General features: G+C 49.5%; 1 protein-coding gene and 1 long non-coding RNA gene across 4 annotated transcripts in view; one reads left to right on the top strand and one right to left on the bottom strand.

Annotated features, from left to right (window-relative positions):
• LRRK1 (leucine rich repeat kinase 1) overlaps positions 1-23,728 on the bottom strand; it is a 134,275-nt gene that overhangs the window by 37,458 nt on the left and 73,089 nt on the right. For all 3 annotated transcript variants that reach the window (XM_058736776.1, XM_058736774.1, XM_058736775.1), the window contains 10 exons: positions 15,832-16,058; positions 14,475-14,602; positions 14,194-14,357; positions 13,232-13,369; positions 10,543-10,655; positions 9,379-9,455; positions 4,141-4,270; positions 3,346-3,458; positions 2,698-2,912; positions 495-659 (listed from right to left, as the gene is read on the bottom strand). In XM_058736776.1, the coding sequence (XP_058592759.1) occupies positions 495-659; positions 2,698-2,912; positions 3,346-3,458; positions 4,141-4,270; positions 9,379-9,455; positions 10,543-10,655; positions 13,232-13,369; positions 14,194-14,357; positions 14,475-14,602; positions 15,832-16,058 (1,470 nt within the window). The remainder of the gene's footprint in view (positions 1-494; positions 660-2,697; positions 2,913-3,345; positions 3,459-4,140; positions 4,271-9,378; positions 9,456-10,542; positions 10,656-13,231; positions 13,370-14,193; positions 14,358-14,474; positions 14,603-15,831; positions 16,059-23,728) is intronic.
• On the top strand, positions 130-1,762 carry LOC131516137 (uncharacterized). Its single transcript, XR_009263913.1, has 2 exons — positions 130-281; positions 411-1,762. It is a non-coding gene; the product is annotated as an uncharacterized LOC131516137 (long non-coding RNA).

Genomic DNA, 23,728 nt, shown 5'->3' with positions numbered 1-23,728 from the left:
TCCTTTTGGGTCCAAGGGTGGGGGGCTCTTAAATTTAAGGTAGAAGAAAATTACAAGAGCACCACCAACAATCTGGGTGAGGAGGGTTTTTCACTTTTCTTTTTCTTTTTAGAGAGTGAGAGAGAGAACATGAGCAGGGGAGGCGCAGAGAGAGACGGAGAGAATCCCAAGCAGGCTCCACGCTCAGCAGAGAGCCTGATGCAGGGCTCAATCTCACGACCATGAGATCGTGACCTGAGCTGAAATCAAGAGTCGGGTGCTTAGCCGACTGAACCACCCAGGTGCCCCTGGCTCAGGATGGTTGTGAAGTGTTTCACCGTGACCTAGGATCCTGGGTCCTCCGAAAACCAGCCCAAACGCAAAGTGTTTCTCCCTGACCATTTCTTTTCTGTTTTCTTTTTTTTCCTCAGTGAAGGGGGATGCTTCAGAGAAGTGGCGGACCCCTGTGACACTCTGAGGACTGGCAACCGCAGGGCTGGCTGGCGTCTCCTCACCTCGATGTTGAGCAGCCAGAACTGGAGGTTGGCCACGGCCTCCTCCCCCAGTGCCAGGTTCCAGACCACCACATACAGGGCCTTGTCTGTGAAGAAGCACTGATTGACAGTGGCCATGCTGGCAGGGCCACCGATGTCCCAGACGGTGAATTCCACGGACTCAACCTGCTTGAGCAACAAGGGCAGCGACAGGAGGCATTTAGGAACCAAGGCTGTACAGTTATCGGGATAGCTGATCACTTCAGATGCTGGGATTGGGGCCTAAAAATGGCCCAGCAGTGGAAGGGCTTTGCCCATCCTGCTGTTTGTCTCAGGAAGCAAGTGACCCAAGGGAGGGAAAGGGGCCCAGCAGTGCGGAGGTGGACTTCTGGAAGCATCTATCTACCCCTGACAGAGCCCGGGGGTAGGAGGGAGGGCAGGCCTTCCTGGATGGCTGGCTCCCGTTCGCGTCCACCTGTATCTGCCAAACACTGGGGGCTCTGTCCTGCCTCTGTCTCTGCTGCAGACAGTTAGGAGACATCCTGCTGGAGGGAACCCCGGTGCTGACGTCAGCGCCCACGCCAAGGCTTAACCTCCATCTGTGCAAGGGCAAGGCCAAGGAGACGGGCCTCCGGCCTCCGGACTTGAGTAGGCCAGAGGGCGGCGCCCACCAAGGATGATGGGAAACTTCCCCGACGTGGGAATCAAACAAAAGATTAGCTGTAGTGCTGCCGGGAAAGACTGTGTAAACGGTGGTTTCTCTATCGTTCTATGAGCTAAGAGTCTGGCCCCACCAGCTAAGATTGCAGTTTTCTGTAGCAAAGAATCATTTCCAATATGCTGCATTTTGGCCTCCAAGACAAGGCGTGCTGACCTGCTTTTGCAAAGAAATGAAAACGGGCAGCTGTTCTAAACTGGCAGAAGGCCCAGACACACAGGGCGTTACGGGGCTCGGCGTCTGAAACATCAGGTGGTTGTCCTTCCACTAAAGGAGGGGAAATGATAATAACGGCAGAAAGGAAGTAGGGGCCAAAGGACAGGAAAAATGGAAACTGCAATTCACCCCCCAGACGTCAGACAATCATTTGCTAAAGAATAGCTGGGAGAAAGTGATATTGAGTAGTTTTGCTTAAAAAACCAGGAGGGAATCCAGAGATCCTGGGGGCTTTAGAGAACCTTTGGACACGGGGTAGTTAGATTCACTCCTGGGGCCTTTTGGGGGGTTGTGGTGGGGCTGGTATTATTTGACTGTTATGGCATTAAAAGGCGGGGCTCTGCCCTTTAGAGGACCGGTTTCTGAGTCTGCTAAAATGTACAGCCAATGCCTAACGACCCGAACCGGAATTTCCCACTTGGAAAGTGATTTTGTAAAAAAGATCCTGCAACAAGACATTGTTGTCTCTAGTTGGCACTGTCCTGGGGGCTGGGGCTGGGGGAGGGGGCGGGTAAACCATGCAGCCTCTGGCCCCAACGCCCCTTGGTTTTCCCCGAACAGCCTCCCTGCACCTGGGTCCCTGTGTGGTTCTGTGTGCCTACAAATACTGCGACAGGTAAGGGAGGCATCCCAGGGGTGTGTTCTCCCCTGAGCTGTTGCTCCCAGCGTTCTATATTCTAGGATATTCTACCCCTGCATTCCTCTACAGGCTCTCTTCTCTGATTCCAGTGCGAGGCAAGTTTCATTTTCCTTTGTCTCACGCTGAACGCAAAACAAGATGATTAACAGGTTCACCACATAGGGGCTTGAAAACTAGACTTTTCAGAACTTGGGGTGGAAGCAGGTGTTAGGCAGGACAGTGCATTCATTCCAGGGGGTGGGTTCTCAGCCTCCCCGCGAGGGGCAGGTGCTGCTGGGTCTCACTGTCTATGGTAGCGGTTTGCTCTCAGCTCTGGGGGGCAGCTACCCCAGACCATTTGAATTGTAATCCTTAGAGCCAGGAAGGGCAGAGCCTGGCCACTGCTGCCTTCAAAAGCTCATCAAAGAAATCTAACCAAACCACTGGCCCGAAGCCTCAACTTAACTGTAACAGAACTATGAGGTCATATTAAGAAATTATTCACTGGCCCTTGGCAGGAACTTTGAAACAGCACACAGTGGCCCCTGTAAATATCCTGGGCCCCAGACACCAGGCTGTGAAAATCCCAGGCTCTCTGGAGAGGAGACAGAAGGTGCCAGGGAAAACTCCCTCCCACCCATGGGGGACTCTGCACACCGAACATCCTTGACCTTGGCTCTCGAGCCAGCTGGCCTCTGGAGCTCCCACTTGGTGGTCCTGATGGTGGCCTCGCTGTGCACCACCTGGGGGGCCCTCCCCGTCTGTAAGATCTCCAGGAGGGTGGACTTGCCCTGGCGCGGAGGACCCACGATGATCATTTTCATCAGCTTGCACTTCTCTGCTTTCCGCAGCTGAGCACGCAGGTAAGACAACATCGCTTTGGGGCCTATGCAAAATCACAGAGCGGGGAAAGTAGACACTGTGGACATATAGATGAGAACATGCTCACGGCCCTTGGGAAACAACATCCTGTCTTGAAGGAACACTTTGCACATGTTCTAATGGGGCAAGTTGAGAGCAGTATTGGGTTTGATGGGGAAAAGGTGTGATACTAATCATCCCAAAAGTGGAGTCCAAAAGTCAAGGGCGTCCAGACAAAATCCTTCCTGCCCACAGAACCAAAGATACTTTTATCATGTGGTCAATCGCAATACCACGGTGCCCAGCAACTATCACTTTCTGGGTAATTTTACAGCACCTTCCCAACCATGGGAGCCCACAGTTGGGCTCCATGGGACACCTAGCAGCTTCCACCCCAAGGTCCTTAACAAGTGGACTTGAGTCATTTTTCCCAGGGGGCGGTGCTGAGGAAGCCCTACCTTCCTTTCTGATCTCCGTGGGCACGTTGCTGATGTTCAGGTCTTCAATGTCCAACTGCCAAAGGTTGCCCAGCTGCCCCAGCTCAGGAGGGAGTTCTCGGAGGCCAGGATTGCTGAGGGCACACAGACACACACACACACACACACACACACACACACACACACCGTGGGAGAACACACACATGTGCACACACACACACAGCAGCCTGTCAGCCTCTGGGGCCCGCACCCCAAGCCTGACATCATGGGCCCCTGCTTTCTCGCCTCCCATTTATATAGTAATTCCAAAGCCTTTCTCCCTGGGAAGCCAGCAGTACAAATGGGAGCCCTGTCTTCTGCAAAGCCCTGTGGCTTAGAACTGGATTTCCACCCCCAACGTCCACCTCTCTTCTATGTATTACGATGATCCATAAAGATTACTAGTATCTCTTCTCAAAAAGGCAACATAACCTGAACTTTTTTTTTTCATATTTTCATTGTTTTGCACACTGTCTGAACCTCCCCAGCAGTGCCTGGCAGTAGGTATCCAGTAAATGGAAGGATGAAGGAGCACTCCTTTCATTACGACTGAGTCAAGTAGCAAATGATGCATCATGGCGTCACTTGCCAGCCTTCCCCCCACCCTCACCCCCTACCCCGACTCTTTGACTAAGCCCGGTTCTCAAAGTCCGCCTGCTGCTTCCTGGTACATAGATGGCTTCTCTTTCCCCGTGTCTGTGTCCTCAGATGGGTTACAGGACACTCTGCCTCCCTGGGCCAGAAGGGCCAGTGTGGCTGCTCTGGCTGGGTACTCACTTTCCCAAGTAGAGTTCTGATAAGTTCTTCAGTAGGCAAACCGAGGGAGGGACTGCATCCAGATGATTGTCGTTCAGACAAAGGACTTCCAAAGACTCACTTAGGAAGGCCGGAAATTCCAGCACACCGGCTGCAAAGAAATGGCAAAGCAGACTGGTATTTGCAGATAATTCTGGACCGTCACAGCCTGGAGGCCAGGTGGCCATACAAAATGGTGCATCCTCTGGAGGGTATTTTGGGCAAGGCAATCTGAATGAGGTGCCCATCTGACTGCCCCAGGGATTCTAATTCGAGGGAATGGTCCTACAGATGCCCTTGTCCGTGTGGCAAAGATGCAAAGACAGGACACTCGATGGCATACTATTTGTAACAGCAAAGACAAAAGATGGCTTACATGTCTGCCCCAAAGGGGGGTAGCTAATGAATAATAGGATAGTATTCAACTATTACAAAGCATGGGGCAGGTCTACACGTGCGGGTATGAAGTGATACTCACGAGCTATTGGTGAACTGAAAAGCAAGGAGGTGGCATCAGGCATCTAGAAGGCTTACCTTGTGACCCACCAAAACGTGTGCAGGCATGTGAGCAAACACACACTCATGCATTTACATGAATGTGTTACATGTATGTGCGGTATATGCACATGGATATGCTATCTGATGCTGTTTATGTGCACACTACACAGGCACACAGGTATATAAGTGTGCTATATGATATTATAGGCGTATGCACACACACCACCCATGTGCGTGCATTTTACGTGCTGCTATAGGCATGTGGATACACACAGGCACGTATGCACATATGTGTTCTACGAGTATGTTAGACACAAACATATCCGTTACCAGAGACACAGCAAATTCCGTGGTTGTCTCTGGGGAAGGGGATGACTAGGAGGCTGGATATTCATTCCATACCTTCAGCACTGTTCAAAAATTCTGTTTACTGCGGACATGAATTACCTCTCCAGTTAAGAAAGAGCCAGGCAACTAGAAAATAATACGATGGGCTCAGTTTTTAGGCTTCCTAAGATGGCATTCTCTGAAAAAGTAGCCAGCTCTCTAGTATTTCAGTGATTTCATTAATTAGGCTAATTAGGAGATTCCCATTAAACTCATGTCACCTGTGCTCTTTCCAGGGGCACCGGAGGGTGGGGGCGGAGAAAGACCGTGGCAGGGAGCTTGTGCTTGCCCTCTGATGGGGATGAGAGGCTTAGGTTTCTAGCAGAATCTCTGAAGTGCCTTATCCTCCCTGGTCAGGCACAGAGGGGGGCAGGACTGCAGGCCCCCAAGGGTCCCTTTCAGCTCCAGCTCTGAGAACTCAAGATAAAAGACTGGCCCAAAGCCCTCTTCTCCGGCCCTCTGCCAGCCAAGCGAGATAGAGAAGCTGGGATTCTTTTGTTGGGCCGAGCGACTTTCCGCTGTCCTTGATCACAACTTCCTCCCTGTCCTCTGGCTCTCCTCCACACATGTAGCCGAGGTATCAATGCTAATGGGGGTAACCTGGCATCAGAGAATGTTCCGGGAGAGACGATAACAGAATACTGAAAGCAGCGCCCGGAAAACCGATCCAGCTAGCAGCCACAGGGAGGGGACTCAGTGAAGGGGCTCCTTTAGAAATAAAGGTGTAACACGCTTTCTAAAAAAAATGGATTTGGACATAGGAAGATGCTCAAAAGGACTTTCTTTTTTTCCCCCCAGTGAAAAAGAATGATCAACTTCAACCTGCCGCAACACACACTGAAAACACACGCACAATAAGAAAGGCTCCCTTTCTACCCTGAGAACGTTCTCAACACCTGGCCTCTGCGCGTCTCGATTTTCCAGTTTGACCTCGGTGTTTATGAAGCCTCTCTAAGTAACGGACGGAGGGAACAAGCAATTACCACTGCAAACAGAGAGCACCTGTCACAGAGTTCTCGGCCCGGTGCAGAAACTATGGAAACGGGGCTGCGCGAGCACAGCTCGAGGTATTTATGAACTGTAATTATTTATTCATAAGTAATTTATGACTCTGCTGGTCTGAATTTTACCGTAAAAACGGCTGTCCAAATTATTTTTGGACAAGGCCGCCACACAAACATGACTACTTTAACGTACATAAATCTCCTCGGAATTCTACTCTCCTTCTGCAAATAAGTTATCTTTTATAGATAATTCCTCACCCAAGGATCAACAGCCCTGAGAGAATCGCCCCACCGAGGGAGAATTTGCAATCCCAGGTGTGGGCCTCAACTCACGAGGCGAAAGTTAGGAACTCAAGCGGACTTTGTCGTGTGCTGATGCCTCGGCCCACCTCTGCCAGGGAAACTGCCAAGCCGTGTGGCCCCCCTCACTTCGCTCCCCAGACAGGCTCCTGAGGGGCCACCACCAAGGTCATTTTCCAGAACGGTGCACGCTCCAGTTACGCTGCTCATGCGTGCCTTTGGCCTTGCGCTCTGGTAGCCTCATGAGGGAGTGTCTGGTCCCGCTCAGCGTTGGGCCCACGTCCGTCTGCGCGGCCTACATTTCTAAACCGGAGACACCTTTCTAATCCACTCATGAAGTACGAGGCTCAACCCGCAGCAATGGAAACATGACTGAGATCCACCTCCACTACACTTCTCGTGTGTTATCATCCCGTTTGGGCATCGACGAGAAGAAAGGGTGTGTTTCTCTTTCCTTCCAAGTGAAATCCTTATGTCTGGACTCAATTTCCAAAGTCCCAAGGCCCTTCATTTTATTTTATTTTTTTTTAATTTTTTTTTTTAACGTTTATTTATTTTTGAGACAGGGAGAGACAGCATGAATGGGGGAGGGTCAGAGAGAGAGGGAGACGCAGAATGTGAAGCAGGCTCCAGGCTCTGAGCTGTCAGCACAGAGCCTGATGCGGGGCTCGAACTCACGGACTGCGAGATCATGACCTGAGCTGAAGTCGGATGCTTAACCGACTGAGCCACCCAGCCACCCCAAGGCCCTTCATTTTAAAAAGGACCAGTTATGAGGGGCGCCTGAGTGGCTCAGTCGGTTGAGCGTCTGACTTCCGCTCAGGTCATGATCTCATGGTTTGTGAGTTCAAGCCCCGCGTCAGGCTCTGTGCTGACGGCTTGGAGCCTGGAGCCTGCTTCAGATTCTGTCTCTCTCTCTCTCTCTCTCTCTCTCTCTCGGCCCCTCCCCCGCTTGCACTCTGTCTTTCAAAAATGAATAAAACGTTAAAAATTTTTTTTAAAAAAGGACCGGTTATGAAATTCCTAATTGTGTGTCCCCAGTAGTTGGTTCGAGGCCTCATCATTTGTTACAGGGGCCATTTGGACTTCCTTTTCTGCAAACTGTTTATATCCATTGCCCTCCCCTGTTTTTTTTTTTTTTTTTTTTTTTTTGTCCTATTGGTTTGTCTTTACAAGCAAAAACAATTTGTAAGCAGTCTTTGTACATTAGGACTTAAGCCAGTTTATGTTGCAACAATTTGTGTTGCAAACATTTCTTGTCTGTTTGCATTTTGACTTGGTTTATGATGCCTTTTACTGAACAAAGCTTTCATATTTCTACAAAGCCCAAGATTTTGGTCCTTTTCTAAAGACTTCTGGGTTTTCCGCCTAGTTTTTAAAGGTCTTCTCCACTCCCAGATTATACATATATTCTCTTAAATGCTTCTTGTTTTCTTTTTCTTTTATATGTAAATCTGAAATCCACATGGAAATTTTTGTAGTTGATATAAGGAAGGGACCCCAGCCTTGTGATTTTTCCCCTTCCAACTGGACAGGCAGTTACACCACAGCATTTATTAAAACAATAAAACATTTTTTCCCCACCAAATTGAAATTCCACCTTTGTCATATACTGAATTCCTATATTTACTTAGGTCTGTTCCACTGCTGACATGTTACTTTTTCAATCATATGTAAACACACACACTCATACGTGACTGCTATATACGCATATATCCATATATACACTGAACATATCAGTTCATCAAAAGGCGTAACAGGTGAACAGACCATTTGGGTCATGCCTGCAATATGTCTTAGCCTCTGGCATTTCTTGTCCCCATCTTATACCATCTGTACTGAAAGAGCACTTGCCAGCATAAATCGAGCCAAAGAACATTATGTTACATTTCAAATGACCTAAATATTGGTTCCGGTTCTACGGGACAGCATCCTGAGGGATATTTCTGTGACCCCTGCTGGGTTTAGAAGTCTTAGTTTTCAGGTTAAAAAGAAAAGGGCCAGCTGAATAGCTCCAGGGACAGGTTCACACCTGCCCCCATACCTCACAGAAGACAAAATGAAACCAGAAAAATTTGTTTTCCTGGAATATTGTCTGCTGAACTGGCCTGGTTTTAAGACCAGTAAAAATACTCTAAGAAAAGTTCTGTTTCTGATGAGTTTGGGGGAAGACCCTAAGCCCCCCCCCCCCCCCAGAGTCTCAGGCTGGCCAGGATAGCATGCGGGGGTGGGGGTGGGGTGACTGTGTGCCCACATGGACTTCCCGTGGATGCTACTGTGTGGCAGTAAGGACTTCACAGTGCTGCCCTTCCCAACCTCGGGGCTGGAGTGCCACAGTGCTGGGCTGAAAGCTGGTTGTCACCAAGCAGCCGTGTGACCTGGGCATATCAGCCAGGTGCTACAGACTGAACTGTCTTCCTCCCTTCATATGTTGAAGCCCTAACACCCAGAGGGATGATACTTGGAGTTGGAGCCTTTGGGAGGTAATTAGGTTTAGATGAGGTCATGAAGGTAGGGTCCCACGATGGGATTAGTACCCTCACAAGAAGAGACACCGGCGGGCTCGGTCTGTCAGTCGGTCTTTGTGAGAACACAGCAAGAAGGCTCTCACAAGGAGCCGACTCTGCTGGCACCCTGATCTCAGACTGCCAGCCTCCAGAACCGTAAGAACATAAATTTCCATTGTCTAAGCCGCCCAGTCTGTGATGCTTTGTTATGGAAGTTTGAGCTGAATGTAAGACGGTGGAAGCCTCAGTTTCCTCACCTGCAAAATGGGGAACCCCAATCCATACCTCATGCTGTGGGCTTTCAAGAAAGGCTCTAACACGTGCACCATATCTAGGGCGGTGCTCGCTCATGGCAGACCCACCCACACAGCAGCTACCAGTCTCATTGGACCGCAAGCAGGAGAGGGGACTTCGGGATACTTGCAGGCCAAACGGGGAGAGAAAAGCCCCATGCAAGGGCGACCCCCGGTGGTGGAGCAGGGAACACCCGCCCAGCTGTCTCCTGCCCGCACCGCCTTACACACCTGTCTCCGTCCCAGAACGCTGGCGCCCTCTGGTGGTGAAAAAGGAAATACGCTTTGTTTTAAGTCCGTCTTCATTTCTGCCGGGGCCAAAACCAAAAAAAGGTCAGATTTTGAGGAAAGCATGGCAAAGACATTACTATTTTGTTGTGATTATACAACGCCAAGCCATGCAGAGATAAGGGAGAAAAGTCGATCAGCAGGATGTTTGGGCTCCCCTGCAGCTGCTATGTAAGCACCCATAGCCCCTGACCGTTAATTGCACTAGTGATGTTCACAAGTCTTTGGGGGAAAAAAACCTCTAAAGGAGGTGATCAAACACTGGCATGATCAGTGATGATTTCCTTTCTTGAGCTTCTCCATTTGAGGCAGATGTGAGCGTTTTCTGTGCCTGGCAGGAAGGCCTTTTCCAGTGGATCTTCCATATTACACATTCTCACAGGAGTGGGGGGCTCTCTTTGTGGGGTAAATTCTGCTAAGAAGTGGACTTCAGCAAATGAAATTGGGAGTCTGGTCTCCAGGGCCCCAAGGACCAGCTGTGCTCATCCTCAGATTTTCCTGTTTTATTAGAAGGCTTTGGGAGTGATTTTTATTCATTGGATGCTCATTTTGGCTAGTGATTGGCCAAAATTTTGGAACAGAATGACAGGTTAGGTGGACATGAGAAGAGTCTCCTGGAGCCTTTAAAACTTAGAGATGGCAGGACACTGTTTTGGGTGAGTTGTGCCTCTTTCTTCCAAATTATGTTTTGAAGTCCTAACCCCCAGGACCTCAGAATGTGACTGTATTTGGAGGCGGGGTCTTTAAAGAGGTGCACGAGTTACAATGAGGTCATACAAATGGACTCTGATCCAGTCTGACTGGTGTCCTTCTAAGAAAGTGGAGATTAGGACACAGGGAGACCATGCGAGACACAGGGAAAAGGTAGTTATATTCAGGCCAAGGGGAGAGGCCACAGGAGAAAGCAACCTTGCTGGCACCCTAATCTCAGACTCCCAGCCTCCAGAGCCATGAGGAAATAAAAGTCTGTTGTTTGAGCCCCCCAGCCTGAGGTACTTTGTTATGGCGGCCCTAACACACCAAGGAAGGCACCAAGCCAAGGGTCAGCTTGACTGTGGTTACACGCACATTTTCGAGCTCGCCAGGGTAAGGAGACCCCATGCTTACTTGCCAAATTGGTTTCTGGAGAGATCAAGGGTTTTAAGTTGTCTACAGGTCCACTTATCTTGAGGTGGCAGCATCATGAGCTGGTTCCCCTGTAACCTCAGGAACATGAGGGCCTAGGAAGGAGAGAGACAGAGAGAGAGAGAGAGAGAGAGAGAGAGAGAGAGAGTCAAAGGTACCATCAAACACCAAAGGGAGCAGAAACTGAAGAGAAAGGTCACGTGCCTGACAAAATGCACAAATGATTGTAACGGATTCACTTTAGCAAAGATTCCAATAGTGTGGGGCTTCATAGTCTCTTAGAGCTCGGAATTATATTGGGGCACCTGGGTGGCTCAGTCCAGTGTCCGACTCTTTTTTAATTTTTTAACTTTATTTATTTATTTTGAGAGAGAGAGAGTGAGGGAGGGGCAGAGAGACAGGAAAACAGAGAGAGAGAATCCCAAGAAGGCTCAGGGCTGCCCGCACAGGTCTTGATGCCAAGCTCGAACTCACGAACCGTGAGATCATGACCCGCGCTGAAGTCAAGAGTCAGACGCTTAGGCGCCCTGTGTCCGACTCTTGATTTTGGCACAGATCATGATCTCATGGTTGTGGGATGGAGCCCCACAAAAAAAAAAAAAGAACTCATGAAATTGTATCAAATACAGCAAACGGGACAGTTTATACACTATCCTTCCCTCCAGATCAATGGGAGGCAGTTCATTTCAGGCTGAAAGGAGTCCAAGTGCTTCTCAGCGCTGGGCCTTCTTAAGAGTAACAGTTACTTACGGCCCGTCCTGGGAACAGCAGCCGATGCTGAGGGTCCTGGAAGCCGAGGCATCACACCCCAGGGGAGGGGGCTGCTGCACAGTGCTGGGTCCCCCTGCCTCCCGTGACCTCCTCAGGTGATGCCCCTGGCAGGGGCAGGGTGTCAGGGACACAGAGGGTCATCTGCCCCAGCTGGGTGCCCTCTGCTGGCCAGGTGCCTGGCACCACCCGTGTGCCTGTGGTGCCCCCTGGTGACTACTCGGCCCTCGGCCCTCTGTCCACCCACCACTCACAGAGGGGCACCAACTCTACCCTTGGACTTGTGACGTGTTTTACTTGGAAGTACAGGGGGCAGATTGTGACCTTTTTTTTTTTTAGGTTTTTATGTTTTAAAGTATTTTTTAGTGTTTACTTTTGAGAGAGATTGAGAGAGAGAGAGAGAGAGAGAGAGAGAGAAAGTACAAGCGGGGGAGGGGCAGATTGAGAGGGAGTCACAGAATCCAAAGCAGGCTCCAGACTCGGCTGTCAGCACAGAGCCCGATGCGGGGCTTGAACTCATGAACTGCCAGACCATGACCTAAGCCAAAGTCAGACACTTAACTGACTGAGCCACCCAGGCACCCCATATTGTGACCTTTCTTGATGCCACCACTGGGGACACCAACTATCCTGTCCTCTACGTGGTGGCTTAGCAGTGTGAACAGGCTGCCTGCTTTGAACTCCTTACTCCATGCACTTGTCTCTTCCCTTGTCAAAGGGGGTCCACGCCACCCCCGCCATCACAACCAGCTTGTCACCGAAAGTTGTGCAGGGCCTCCCAGTACCCCCACTGGGAGGGGAAGACCGCAAGCAAACATGAATTCCCCCGGGGGCCGAGCAGTAAGGTCCCAAACAGAGTTCTTTCCCTCCTGATTTGTGGCTTCTGGCCCCACTAGGAACCAGAAAACCGAGTCGGCAAGCTGCTGGTGGGAAGAAATGGACCCAGAGCTGGGGGCTGATACAGGCGATCTCCCCAAGGGCGGAGCTGGGGCGGTGGACTGAGCATATGGCCCGGGGTCCCCCTGGGGGTAGCAGTGACTTCTGTCCCCATTGAAACATGCACACCTTGGGGCTTGAGACTCGATGCCCATCCTCCCTGAGAACACACAGATGCAAGGTGCCCTCCTGGCCCTTTTGGGGTCCCTGAACATGGGGGGAAGCTTCACTTTTCCCTGCAGGAGAACCTGTGAGGGCCCAGGTAGCCGGTGCGGCAGGACTGAGGGCCGAGGCCTGTGCCCTCTGCCCGGGGCTGCCCTGATGCCTTCCGGCAACACTCGTCAGCCCCAATCTGGGGCAGGACCCAGAGCCAAGGGATGAATATGATCTGTGCTCTAGGCCTTTAGGGGCTCCCATTCGAGTGGGGGGAACAGGTCTGCATATACCCCAAGATAAGAAAGCAGCCCGTGTTGGTGGGTTGGGTGGGGCGGGGGGACTCGGGACTGTGGCAAAAGGCACTTTCCTGAATTCACATCCAAAGAAGCTTCTAACCCTCAGGAATTCCAGCTGGGGAGGGAGACAGGGGTGGGGGGTGGGGGGGCAATAAGGCCCCGCCTACAGTGCTCCCTCCGCTCTGCACACGGGCCTCAGTGGGCCCCGGGGGCGGGGGCGGGAAGGACAGAGCCAGAGCAGGTCAGACAGAGGGCTGCTGGGCTGTGCTTACAAGTTTCAACCCTGCAGAGTCCTGGTGGATAAAACCCCACGCTCCCCCTTCCCCTTCACATAGCTGTTTTCATTTGGCTCACTTCCTCCCAATCTTTGCTCATAAACATGCACATTTTTGACAGCTCAACATTTTTTGTTTTTGGTCTCAGAAGCTCAGGAGAAGCATGTGAATTGCACTGCAATGTAGAGCGATTTCCTCACAAAGGCTTAAAATGAGAAATAGAGGGCCTGTTCGACTCACATCGAGCTGGAAAAGCCCCAGGGGGACTTCTTTGAGAGCGTTTTCTGAGAAATCCGCATCCCTGAGGTGGTTTTTCCAAAAGACAGCCATTTTGTCTGGTAGAGATTCCAGGGCATTTTTGGATGCTCTACAACATTTCTAAGAGTTCGACAAGAAAGAGAATGAGACATTAGTTAGCTTGTCAAGTGCCGGAGGGCCTAGGAGAAAGACTGTTTCCAAACCCGATATTAAAAATCAGAATGCTACAATAAGCTTCTGTCATAAGTGCAACGGAGTCAAGACGCTACAAACTGTTATTGTCCCGTTTTCCTGTCCTTTTGCCCCAAGAAAGGGACGGGAATGGTTTCCTGAGGGAGACAAAGGTGGCTCATAGTCCTTTCCCTTCATTCCAGAACATCTGGCCCATTGTCCTTGGAAATAATGGCATCATTCAGGACCATGCTCCAGAGAGGAACAGTTTCCCACACACATATGTTTCCACCAGAATGTTAATGCTAGTGACAGAGAATTTCTTGGTTCAAAACCAATGGCAATAAAACATAAATATTCTTTATGGTATTCCATCTGTTTTAACAAGCAAACTTCCCAAGAAGCAAAACCACCATTTAATTGGCAGTGCTGTGGAGGCAGATGATTTCTGCTTCTTTATTCTGATTTCACAGCTATCTGAAAGGAACTGTGCCCCCATTCTGGGGCAGAAGTCTTCCTACACCAGACATATGAGCTGTGACTGTGGAAAGTTCTATGGGCGTCATGGCGTGAACCTCAAGCCCGGAGCCAGGTGCTGGGTCTCACGTGAGTTACCTGCCTGAGACACTCAGGGGCTGGATGCTCTTGAGGGACACTCTTCCCAGGGTAAGAGGGGGACGGCAGTGCTACTACCCAGTGTGGCCACCCAGGGGGCGCAAGTGTGTGCACTGAGAGAGCCCTGGGTAATGACCAGCTTCTGGCACAATACTAACCAAAGGGCAGGCCCAGGCATCTGGAAACACCTTCAGGTTATTTCTGGAGACATTCAGATAACTGAGTGACTTGAAACAATGAAGGAAAAGGGCAGGGAGTTCCGTCAATTTATTGTTAGAGATGTCGAGTTCCTGCAGCTTCCGCAAACCGATCCAGTTAGTGGCTAGGGGAAAATAAATAAATAAATGCATCAGTAAACAAACAAACAAACAAACGAAAAAGGTCCTATCAAGAAGTACACCACAACAAAGTAAGTCAGGTTACTGATGATCCAACATACCACTTTCTTCTTCAAACAACTTTTCCAAGTAGTTTTTTGAAGCTGTCAATTTTTGAAGTTTTAAGAGGTGCAAGAATCCTGGTGGGAGATGGGGCAATTTATTGCTGGAAATGTCAATTTCCAGGAGCCTGTGGTTGGGGAAGAAGGAAGGCAAGGCATCAGAACAAAGAGGTAAAGCATCAAGGTTCCGTGTCTCTGCACACGTCTTTCTCTTTTCCCCTCGCACCAAGCTAAAGAGTGTGGGTTGAAAATGCAGAGTAGGATTGGTATTCATTGCATTAACTGTGTAGACAAAGAAAATCAACTGTCTCTTTTGTGGGCCCTGGTCTCACTGACTCATAGGGTTGCAAACCTTTCTCAATATATGATAGCAAAAGAAGCTGGTGTCCTGAAAGTTCCTGGAAGGCCACAGGGCAGTGCTTTTAGGCATCTGGAACCTGGTTAGGGACCCCCGCTCAGATGGCACTTGACCTTTAAATGTTTGTGTGCAGTTGGGGCACCTGGGTGGCTCAGTCAGTTAAGTGTCCGACTTCAGCTCAGGTCATGATCTCACGGCTTGTGAGTTCGAGCCCCGCATTGGGCTCTGTGCTGATGGCTCAGAGCCTGGAGCCTGCTTCGGATTCTGTCTCCCTATCTCTCTGCTCCCCCACCCCCACCCCCGTTCACGCTCTGTCTCTCCCTCTCTCTCAAAAATAAATAAACATTAAAAAATTAAATGTTTGTGTGCAACCTTCTTCCTCATGGGTTATGTCTGACCCTATGCTCTTTGCAACATTCTCCCTTAACTTTGCTTAGAGCCTTAGCTCTAAGGCTCAAGTCCTTCGGAAGATGGGGCTTTGCAGGTAGGTATCATCAGTACATCCATGTGCTGCAGGGGGAAGGTGCAGGCCTGTTCCCACGCTCTCCCTCCCCCCTGCAAAAGGAGACCAGGAGTTGCCCACACTATCCACCCGCTGTTAATTCTTTCTATGACGCCTTTCTCACTTAACTTTCCCTGGGAGGTGGAATAAAAGCTTTGCACCAGCCAGGAGTATTTCAGCATCCTCTGATTCCTGTGTGCGAGACCAAGACTGGATGTCTCAGGCAGGCAGGTCTGCATGGCCACCAGTGGGAGTATAAATGTGGGCCGGACAAACCGCCCCTCTAGACTTCTCTGCATTCACCCCAAAAAGCGGGGAGGCCTTATTCCTCAGAGCTTGTATAAGGGCAGGCAGAACTTCTCTCCCATTCCTGAGAGTTTGTTTTCAAAACCACAAAGGACACTTAGGGAGTACGTGTAGGAGGAGGGCAGTGGTGGCGGCTGGGTGTGGAGGTCCCCATCCCCACTCTGGGAGGCCTGAGTGGGCCGAGTGCCCACCTGGAACAGATGATTTCATCCGATGACTGCACGCCAGGCAGCTCCCCCAGGTGGTTGTTGGAGAGGTTCAGCTTCCGGAGGTTGATGAGTCCCCAGGGGATGACGGAGGGGAGGGAAGACAGGCAATTGGCAGAAAGGTCCAGCTCTGTGATCTGGCAGGAGATGTCTATGAGCCAGTCTAGATCCACCCAGGGCAACTTGAGATGGGACCATTTCACACGCAGCGCCTGGATTTGGAGAAAGGAGAAAAGCACCCACGGATGGTGAGCCCACGGCCAACATAGGCTTGGGATAAAGCAATGGTTTATTCATGTGTGAGTCTGTCTGTTCATCTCGGCTGGAGTCCCTGGACGTCAGGATCTTGGCTGACTTGTAGCTGGCATTGGGGACATACCTGTTCCCATCTGCACCTGTGTCTCACAGGTAATCTCTGCAAGACTCCACCTCACTCTCCGGCCTCTAGAGGGAGCAAGCGTTACCTCTCACAGGGCAGGAATCAGCAGGAATGGCACCTGCTGTGTACAGGGGGGAGGCCACCCACACTTAGAGGAACCTCCCCAGACTGGAGCAGAAGGCTGAAGGTCTTCTGACCTCCCTCCAGGGGCCTCTTCCCTGTGATTAGAGATGCTGCTGCCGGCAACATGGAGGGCCCCATGTTGGGTGCTTTGTGGATGGGCTTGCAGAGAGAGAAAAAGAGAGAGAGAGAGAGAGAGAGAGAGAGAGAGAGAGAGAGAGAGAGAGAGACAAAGAGACTGAATACACAATGGCCAGGCCATATGTAAAAAATGGAACTTTGACACACAAGCAGCAACCTGCCCAGAAAACTAACCCCCTTATCTGTAGTAACCAGCCCAGGAAGCCAGCCTGTTCTAAGCCAGACTCATAGGAAGCCAAGCCTCCATGGCTAACATCAATCCAGGAAGCTACACAATAGCTTCTGGAACAGTTGAACTCAAATCGCCAGGGCTTGACTCATAATGGACAGCTTCACTAGTCTTTGGCCCTATGTCCAACTTAAACCAACCAGAGAAAGCCAAAATGCTCCCCCAACCAAACATGTAGAACCTCCCCCCCCCAGCCCCGCTTCTATTTAGCTGCCTCCAGCTTTCCCATTGAGAGCCTCCAGTTGGGAAACACCCAAGGCTTTCCCTTTTCCCCACTATGAAGCTTTCTCACTCTTCTGCCAAAACACAAGCGAACGTAGTTGACTCCCTTCCTACAGCAAGCTCTGAATAAATCGCCTTTGCTTTCCTCATCGGGTTAGTTTTTGTTTATTTCCACAAGGCAGAGTCAGAAAGGCCAGAAGCTTGCTGGTGTGTGGTGGTAAAAAGAGATCTGGTTAAGTACACACGAACAGGGCTTTTCTCTTTCTTCTGGATTATCAAAGAATTTGGGGCTCAGGTTTCGGTGGGGGGCGGGAGGAGGAAATCAGCTTCTGGGCTTGTTTCTCCAAAGCAGCTGGAAAGGCGTATGAGAAAATTAGAGGAACAAAAACCAGGGCTTGGCAGATGGGAAAATGTATTCACCAAGCCCATGGCGGGAAAGACCAGTAATAACTTGGGGTAAAGTTTGCTTTCAAAATTGGCAGCAGCAGACTGCTTATGTGGCCACTAGATGGTGATAGTGTGTCGTCTTTATCTCCTTAGCTGAGCTGCCAGGATTGGAAAGGGTCGGTCTATCACGCCCTCTCAAAGCTCTGGTCTTTGAACCAGGGGATGAAGGACTGTGTCTCTGTCTTATTTCTCTCTCCATTCACGTGGATGAAGAGAGACAGGTGATGGCATACTGGATTTCAGGACAAAAGAATGGAGTTTTAACTTTAGCTGATTTTTAAAAAAAGACAAGTCATTCTATTGCTGTTTCTACTGTCATTACTGTTCCCCCCACAATTTTTTATTTTGAAAAAGTTCAGAACTGCAGAAAAGCTGAACTTGGACACAGTGAGCACCCCTAAAATGCCCTGCACCTAGATACCACTGTTACTCTGTTGCCACATTTTGCTTTCTCTCCTTTCTCTCCACAGACACTTTTCATTTTTTGCGGAATCATTTCCAAGTAAATTAGCGCCATCAGGACACTTAACCCCTAAATACTTCAGCATGTATCTCTAAAGAACAAGAATATTTTTCTAGGTGACCTCCATTATTTATCATTTTCAAGGAATGAAATCGATACGATATTATCAAATCCACAGTCCACATTCAAACAGTCCCAGCCGTCCCAGACATGTCTTTTATAATTATTTTATGTCCTGATCCAGGATCCCATCAAGAATCACACACTGAATTTATTGGTCATGTCCCTTTACTCTTCTTTAAGCTAGAAGAATCCTCATGGCTTTTTATGTCTTTTCCAACATTGGCATTGCAATTTTTCAAGTCATTCCAGTTGTCTCATAGAATACCCCACAATCTGAATCGACTCAATTGTTTCCCAATGTTGAGATTCAAGTGAAGCATTTTTGGCAAAAATCTCAGACAATGATGAGTCCTACCAATTGGACCTCATGCGAGGGCAACCGATGTCAGGTTATTCCCCTGTTGGTGATGCCAGGCCTGACCTCTTGTTGAAGGTTGTGTCTGTCAGATCCCTCCTCTATAAAGGTACATTTTGCTCTTTGTGACTAATGAGCAAGCTGTGGGGTGATACTCTGAGACTAGTGAGTATCTTGTGTTCCTACATCATTTCATCCACTGATTTCAGCATCCACTGTTGACCCTGGCCTGACTCAGTTAGTACACTGATGGTTGCAAAACAGTGATTTTTCTAAAATGATCATTCCTTCTACACTTGTTACTTGGCATTCTTCTGTGCAGAAGGGTGTCTCCCTCTCCTTTTAAGTATCACTATGGACTCATGGATTCTTTTTTTACTCAAAGTATTGCCATTACTATTATCATTATTTCTTTTGCTGCTCAGATCATCCCCAGTTTGGCCAGTGGGAGTCCCATCAACGGGGCTCCTGTGTTCCTCTGACATGTCCATACATGTTTTGGGCACTTCCTTACTTCCTGGCAAGATAAGGTGCTCCAGTCTCTTCTGGTGCTTTCCAACCCTCAGCCCTGGAATCAGCCCCGATTCCCTTTAGCAGAAAATGGTATTTAGAAACCAAGATCTGGTGTTAGGTGTACCCACTGCTACTGGGGTGTCACTGCTTCTCAGCCCACTGATCCAACACAGCTCTGTGTTACACAGGAGTCCCTCCTGATGCCTTCATTTCAAATCCAGCCACATGCACTTCTCCCTAATCTTTCCATAATTCCTAATTGTATCACCCTTCATCTGGCTATTATTGGCTTTCATCTGTTAAATAAGCGGTTTGGACCTGATGATGTCTAAGTCACTTCTGGACCCAGGATTCTGTCTGGCTCGTGTGCTTCGAAGGACACTGTTCTCCTACCGGGAGCCTTGGGATAAGGAAGACAGCCAACCTAGGAGCAGGCTGGCAGGAAGGTCACTGTGTCAGGTTTTGCAATGTCAAGTCAAAGAAGGCCCTCCAAGGGCCTGGCTGCCTCCTCTTCCTGGGTTCTTGGAGACACACACAGGTCCCAGGCCCAGACAGCTGGACACAAAGCCAAGAGGGCTCAGATTGCAATCTGACTCTCCACTCACCCTGTGTGGCCATTCTGGTCAATCAATATCAAGCGGATTGGACTTGAATGGAAACAGCAGCCAAATGTAAGCTGACGAGGAGGCTGATTTGGGTCTGATTTAAAAAAATTTTTTTTTAACGTTTATTTATTTTTGAGACAGAGAGAGACAGAGCATGAACGGGGGAGGGTCACAGAGAGAGGGAGACACAGGATCCAAAGCAGGCTCCAGGCTCTGAGCTGTCAGCACAGAGCCCGACGCGGGGCTCGAACCCATGGACCGTGAGATCATGACCTGAGCCGAAGTCGGACGCTTAACCGACCGAGCCACCCAGGCGCCCCTGGGTTTGATTTTTAACAATAAATCTTAGGTGTCTATTGAAAGTCTCATACATAAAACTATAAGACCATCAAAAGTAAATGAAAATGAGAAATGCATCAGAGTATTACTGTGACACAAACCACTTATGCTACAAATGCATTAGACATCCTTGGTGGATGAGCTTAGGTGTTCTTTCCCCACAATGGCAATCTCCCTCCAGCATCTCCTGCACGTTCTGGGAGTCCAGAGCTGCAGCTTGTAAGTGCATGAAGAGCAGGGACTTGACCTCAGGAGACTCTGAGCCCTGTGTCTGAGCCCCTCCAGGTGGGGGTCTTGGGCAAGTCGCGGTGGATGTGAATACCATCTTGGGCTTGGTCTGGCTCAACTCCCTTTATATGAACTTGCCTGCTGATTTTGTACTGTGCTAACTCAAACTATCTCCTATGCCCCAGCAGGTATGGCCTGTCCAGAGCCTGGTCCGCGTGCACCTCCCTGCAGAGCCTTGACTGACAGTGTCTGAAGGTCAGCAGCATGCCTAGCATGTAGCAGACACTAAATAAATGTTTGTGCACTGACAAGAATCAAACCACCGCGAACCGCAGTCCAATCCATATTCACACCTCTAACCACATCGATCATCCTAAGATGTCAAGGTCTGCTCAGAACTTTTCAGCCTCCCCACACCCCCCGCCTGAATGCAGCAGGACATCCGAGCTCCTTCCCTGGGCAGCTCCACATTGCCAGTCTCCCCAGCCTCTTTCCAGCTTTACACCTCCCTGTCTCCTACCTGCCCTCTGCTTGCCCTTTGCGCTCCTGTTGGCAGAAGGTTTGTGGAGTTAATAATTTGTTGTAGGTAGAAGAAGTTGGGGGATGGGCATGCTCCCAAGAGCAGAGGATTCAAGGCCAAGGATAAAGCGCCAATTAAAGCACAGCAACAACCTGTTTATGAATGAACCACATGGCTCAGAAAGTGGACCCAACACTGAAATTCCTAGGTAGGCTGTGGGGACTAAGGGAGTGTGGCCTTGTTGTCAGTAACTGACTGTCCCATCTGCCAAAGGGCTGCTGGGGCTGCTGATAGTCCCCCCGGAACGTGCGTTGTTTGGTAACACTTGGACACTGTGGCAAACACATTGTGGGCGCTGACATTTTTTGTAAAAGCTTCTTCCTGAAAACTGGCCTTCTGTTGATGGTGGGTGTCATGAGGTCACTCAAGGACCAAGTTTCTGCAGGCCTGGCTGGCCGGCTTCTGCCTTCACACTCTGCTCTGCCACTACGATGAAGGGGGCAAGAAACCTCCTCCTGGCTCTGCACCCCGCTCCGGTTTCCCTCCCCTGGAATTCACAGTCCTCTTAGCTCCTGTCTACATCCTACTTGTGCAAGCTTCAGTGCAAGGACTGCCTTCCTCATCCCCAACCAGGGTCTGCATCGCCTCCAGTTACGTGACAGGGACACCACCTTGCTTCACTTGCGTTTGTACATTTAGCCACGTTTGCTGGAGTACTGTGACGTGTAAGCCATTCTGTGAGCACTGGGGCAGATGAGAGAAATGGCTTACCAAGTGGAACCAAGGCGCAGGGAGATTATGGTTTAAAGGACAGAAGTGTGTGTGTGTGTGTGTGTGTGTGTGTGTGTGTTAAATATGCATCTGGTCGCCCTAACTCATGGGTTTCTTTTTTCTTTTTTTTAATGTTTATTCACTTTTGAGAGACAGAGACAGAGCATGAGCAGGGGAAAGGCAGAGAAAGAGAGAGGGGGACACAGAATCTGAAGCAGTCTCCAGGCTCTGAGCTATCAGCACAGAGCCTGATGAGGGGCTCGAACTCACGAACCATGAGATTATGACCTGAGCTGAAGTCGGACGCTCAACCAACTGAGCCACCCAGGCGCCCCTAACTCATGGGTTTCTTGATCTTCATGGACTATGAGCAGGTGATGCTGACCACACAGCCACGAAAGAACACTTGTAGGGAAACCACACGTGCTTCTTTTTGGGGGCACTGTTCTAGCAGAAGAAAATCATCAGTAACAAGTGAGTGGCTGTGTGCCATTGAATTCCCCAGACACGAGGAAGAGGGGGAAGCAGATGCTGCCAGTTCCTAATATTTAGCTCTTTCTGGGTCTTACACCCGCCAGAGCTTCTGCAGGGTTGAAATTTGTTAAAGTCAAGCTCCCAGAGAAGTCAGAAAAAGCAGAAGTCTGAAAACAGGAAAACACACTCAGAATATAAACATCCTGGTATTGAGGAGGGCACCTTTTGGGATGAGCACTGGGTGTTGTATGGTGTTGTATGTCCCAATTTGACAATAAATTTCATGTATTAAAAAAAAAAAGACTATAAACATCCTTGTGAAAAGATTTCTGGGCTTGGGAGCTGCAAATAAATGTGTGAGACTTCTACCTGGTCTTGGGTTGGTGTGAAAACTTTCATTTACAAAAGTTATTTGGGCGCACAAACACTGTAGGGTGCCCAAGCGTTTATGGAACAGTGAAAGGAGTCTAACCCACGCAGAGTTAAGAAGATAATAGTACACGTCACATGGAAACGGAGCCGGGTAAGCCCCGAAGCCTTCATTACTTACTTGTGTTTAGTCCGGGAAGGATCACAATAAACAAGGTTCTGGGGGACAGAAGCCAGCGATTGCATAATGAAATCCATGCACGCGGAATTGCAAAATCAAAGACAGCTGGATGCGGAGACCACCCCCCCCCCCCCCAATTCACCAGCACTGTGGTTAAGGCACCCCCACTCCAGAGCAAACAGACAGATACGTGTTCCTGTTTGTCCTCATTCACGAGCCCTTTAAATTTCGGGCCAAAGAGAAGGAAGTACTACTCTTCTAGGAGGCACAGTGTGATGGCTTAGAAACATATTTCCTGGGACAGTGGTAGTGATTAGAATCGAATCAAGAAGGACTAGGTGTATGTAAGGGCATGGCCCAATACGGATAGTGATGTTTGGGGTGCTTCTGTGTGTATGAAAAACCTCCTTGTCCCGTAGTGGAGGCTGCGGTCCAATTACCCGCCTTTACACAATCCTTCTTAAAGCCACCGGACACAAAATGTCACGGTGAGAGAGCCAGTGGACCACAATGATATCACTTATGGTTGCTTTTATGTCAGTGCAACCTTTATTGGTGGAAGAAAAATAATTGGTAAGTGGAGGGCTGTGGTCTACAAAGCTTTCAGCCTGGTTTTTAACGTTGACAGTTGCAGGTTGGTGGGGTGGGGGTGGGGGGTTGCGCTGAGGGCCTCTGTCATTGGTTAGGTGGAGAGCAGCCTCACTAGAGTAGAGGTTCAATGTTACATCGTTACTTGTCTCTGCAGGGGGCCCACAGAGCAGAATTCGTACCTCTTCTCCCTGTCTTGCCAATTCATTGTTCCTCCCAGTTGGTCAGCATTTGACCTGTGGCCTATGGTTAACTGTGTAAGAATCTTCCCTCCTAGAGACTATAAATCCCTTGAGGTAATCGACTGGAGCTCCATGACACTAGGGAATGACACAAAAAGGCAGCTTCTTGAATTAGTCTATTCAATCAAGACGTACATGTTAAAAGGGGATGGGGGAGGGGCACGTGGGTGGCTCTGACGGTTAAGCATCTGAGTCTTGATTTCAGCTCAGGTCATGATCTCATAGTTTGTGAGTTCGAGCCCCATGTTGGACTCTGCACTGACAGTGTGAAGCATCCTTGGGATTCTCTCCCTCCATTTCTCTCTGCCCCTCCCCTGCTCACACATGGTTCCCCCCCACCCCAAAATAAATAAATAAACTTAAAAATAAATAAAAGGGGATGCAGGATAAATAGAATCTTCTAAAATGTATTTGTGAATCCTTGGCCAACATAAAACTCAAGCCCTTCTTTCTATGATTAAGCGAAAATTCCTGGGATGATGGCAGAGGGGTCTTCTCCTTGTTGAATCAGCCAGAAAGACAGGAACAACTTTCTGATAGGGAAAGGAGCAGTCAGGGCAACCAGACCGCTGC

The sequence above is a fragment of the Neofelis nebulosa genome, chromosome 7 (assembly GCF_028018385.1).
Source record: "Neofelis nebulosa isolate mNeoNeb1 chromosome 7, mNeoNeb1.pri, whole genome shotgun sequence".
NCBI lineage: Eukaryota > Metazoa > Chordata > Mammalia > Carnivora > Felidae > Neofelis > Neofelis nebulosa.
This window is presented reverse-complemented; position numbering and strand designations above follow the sequence as displayed.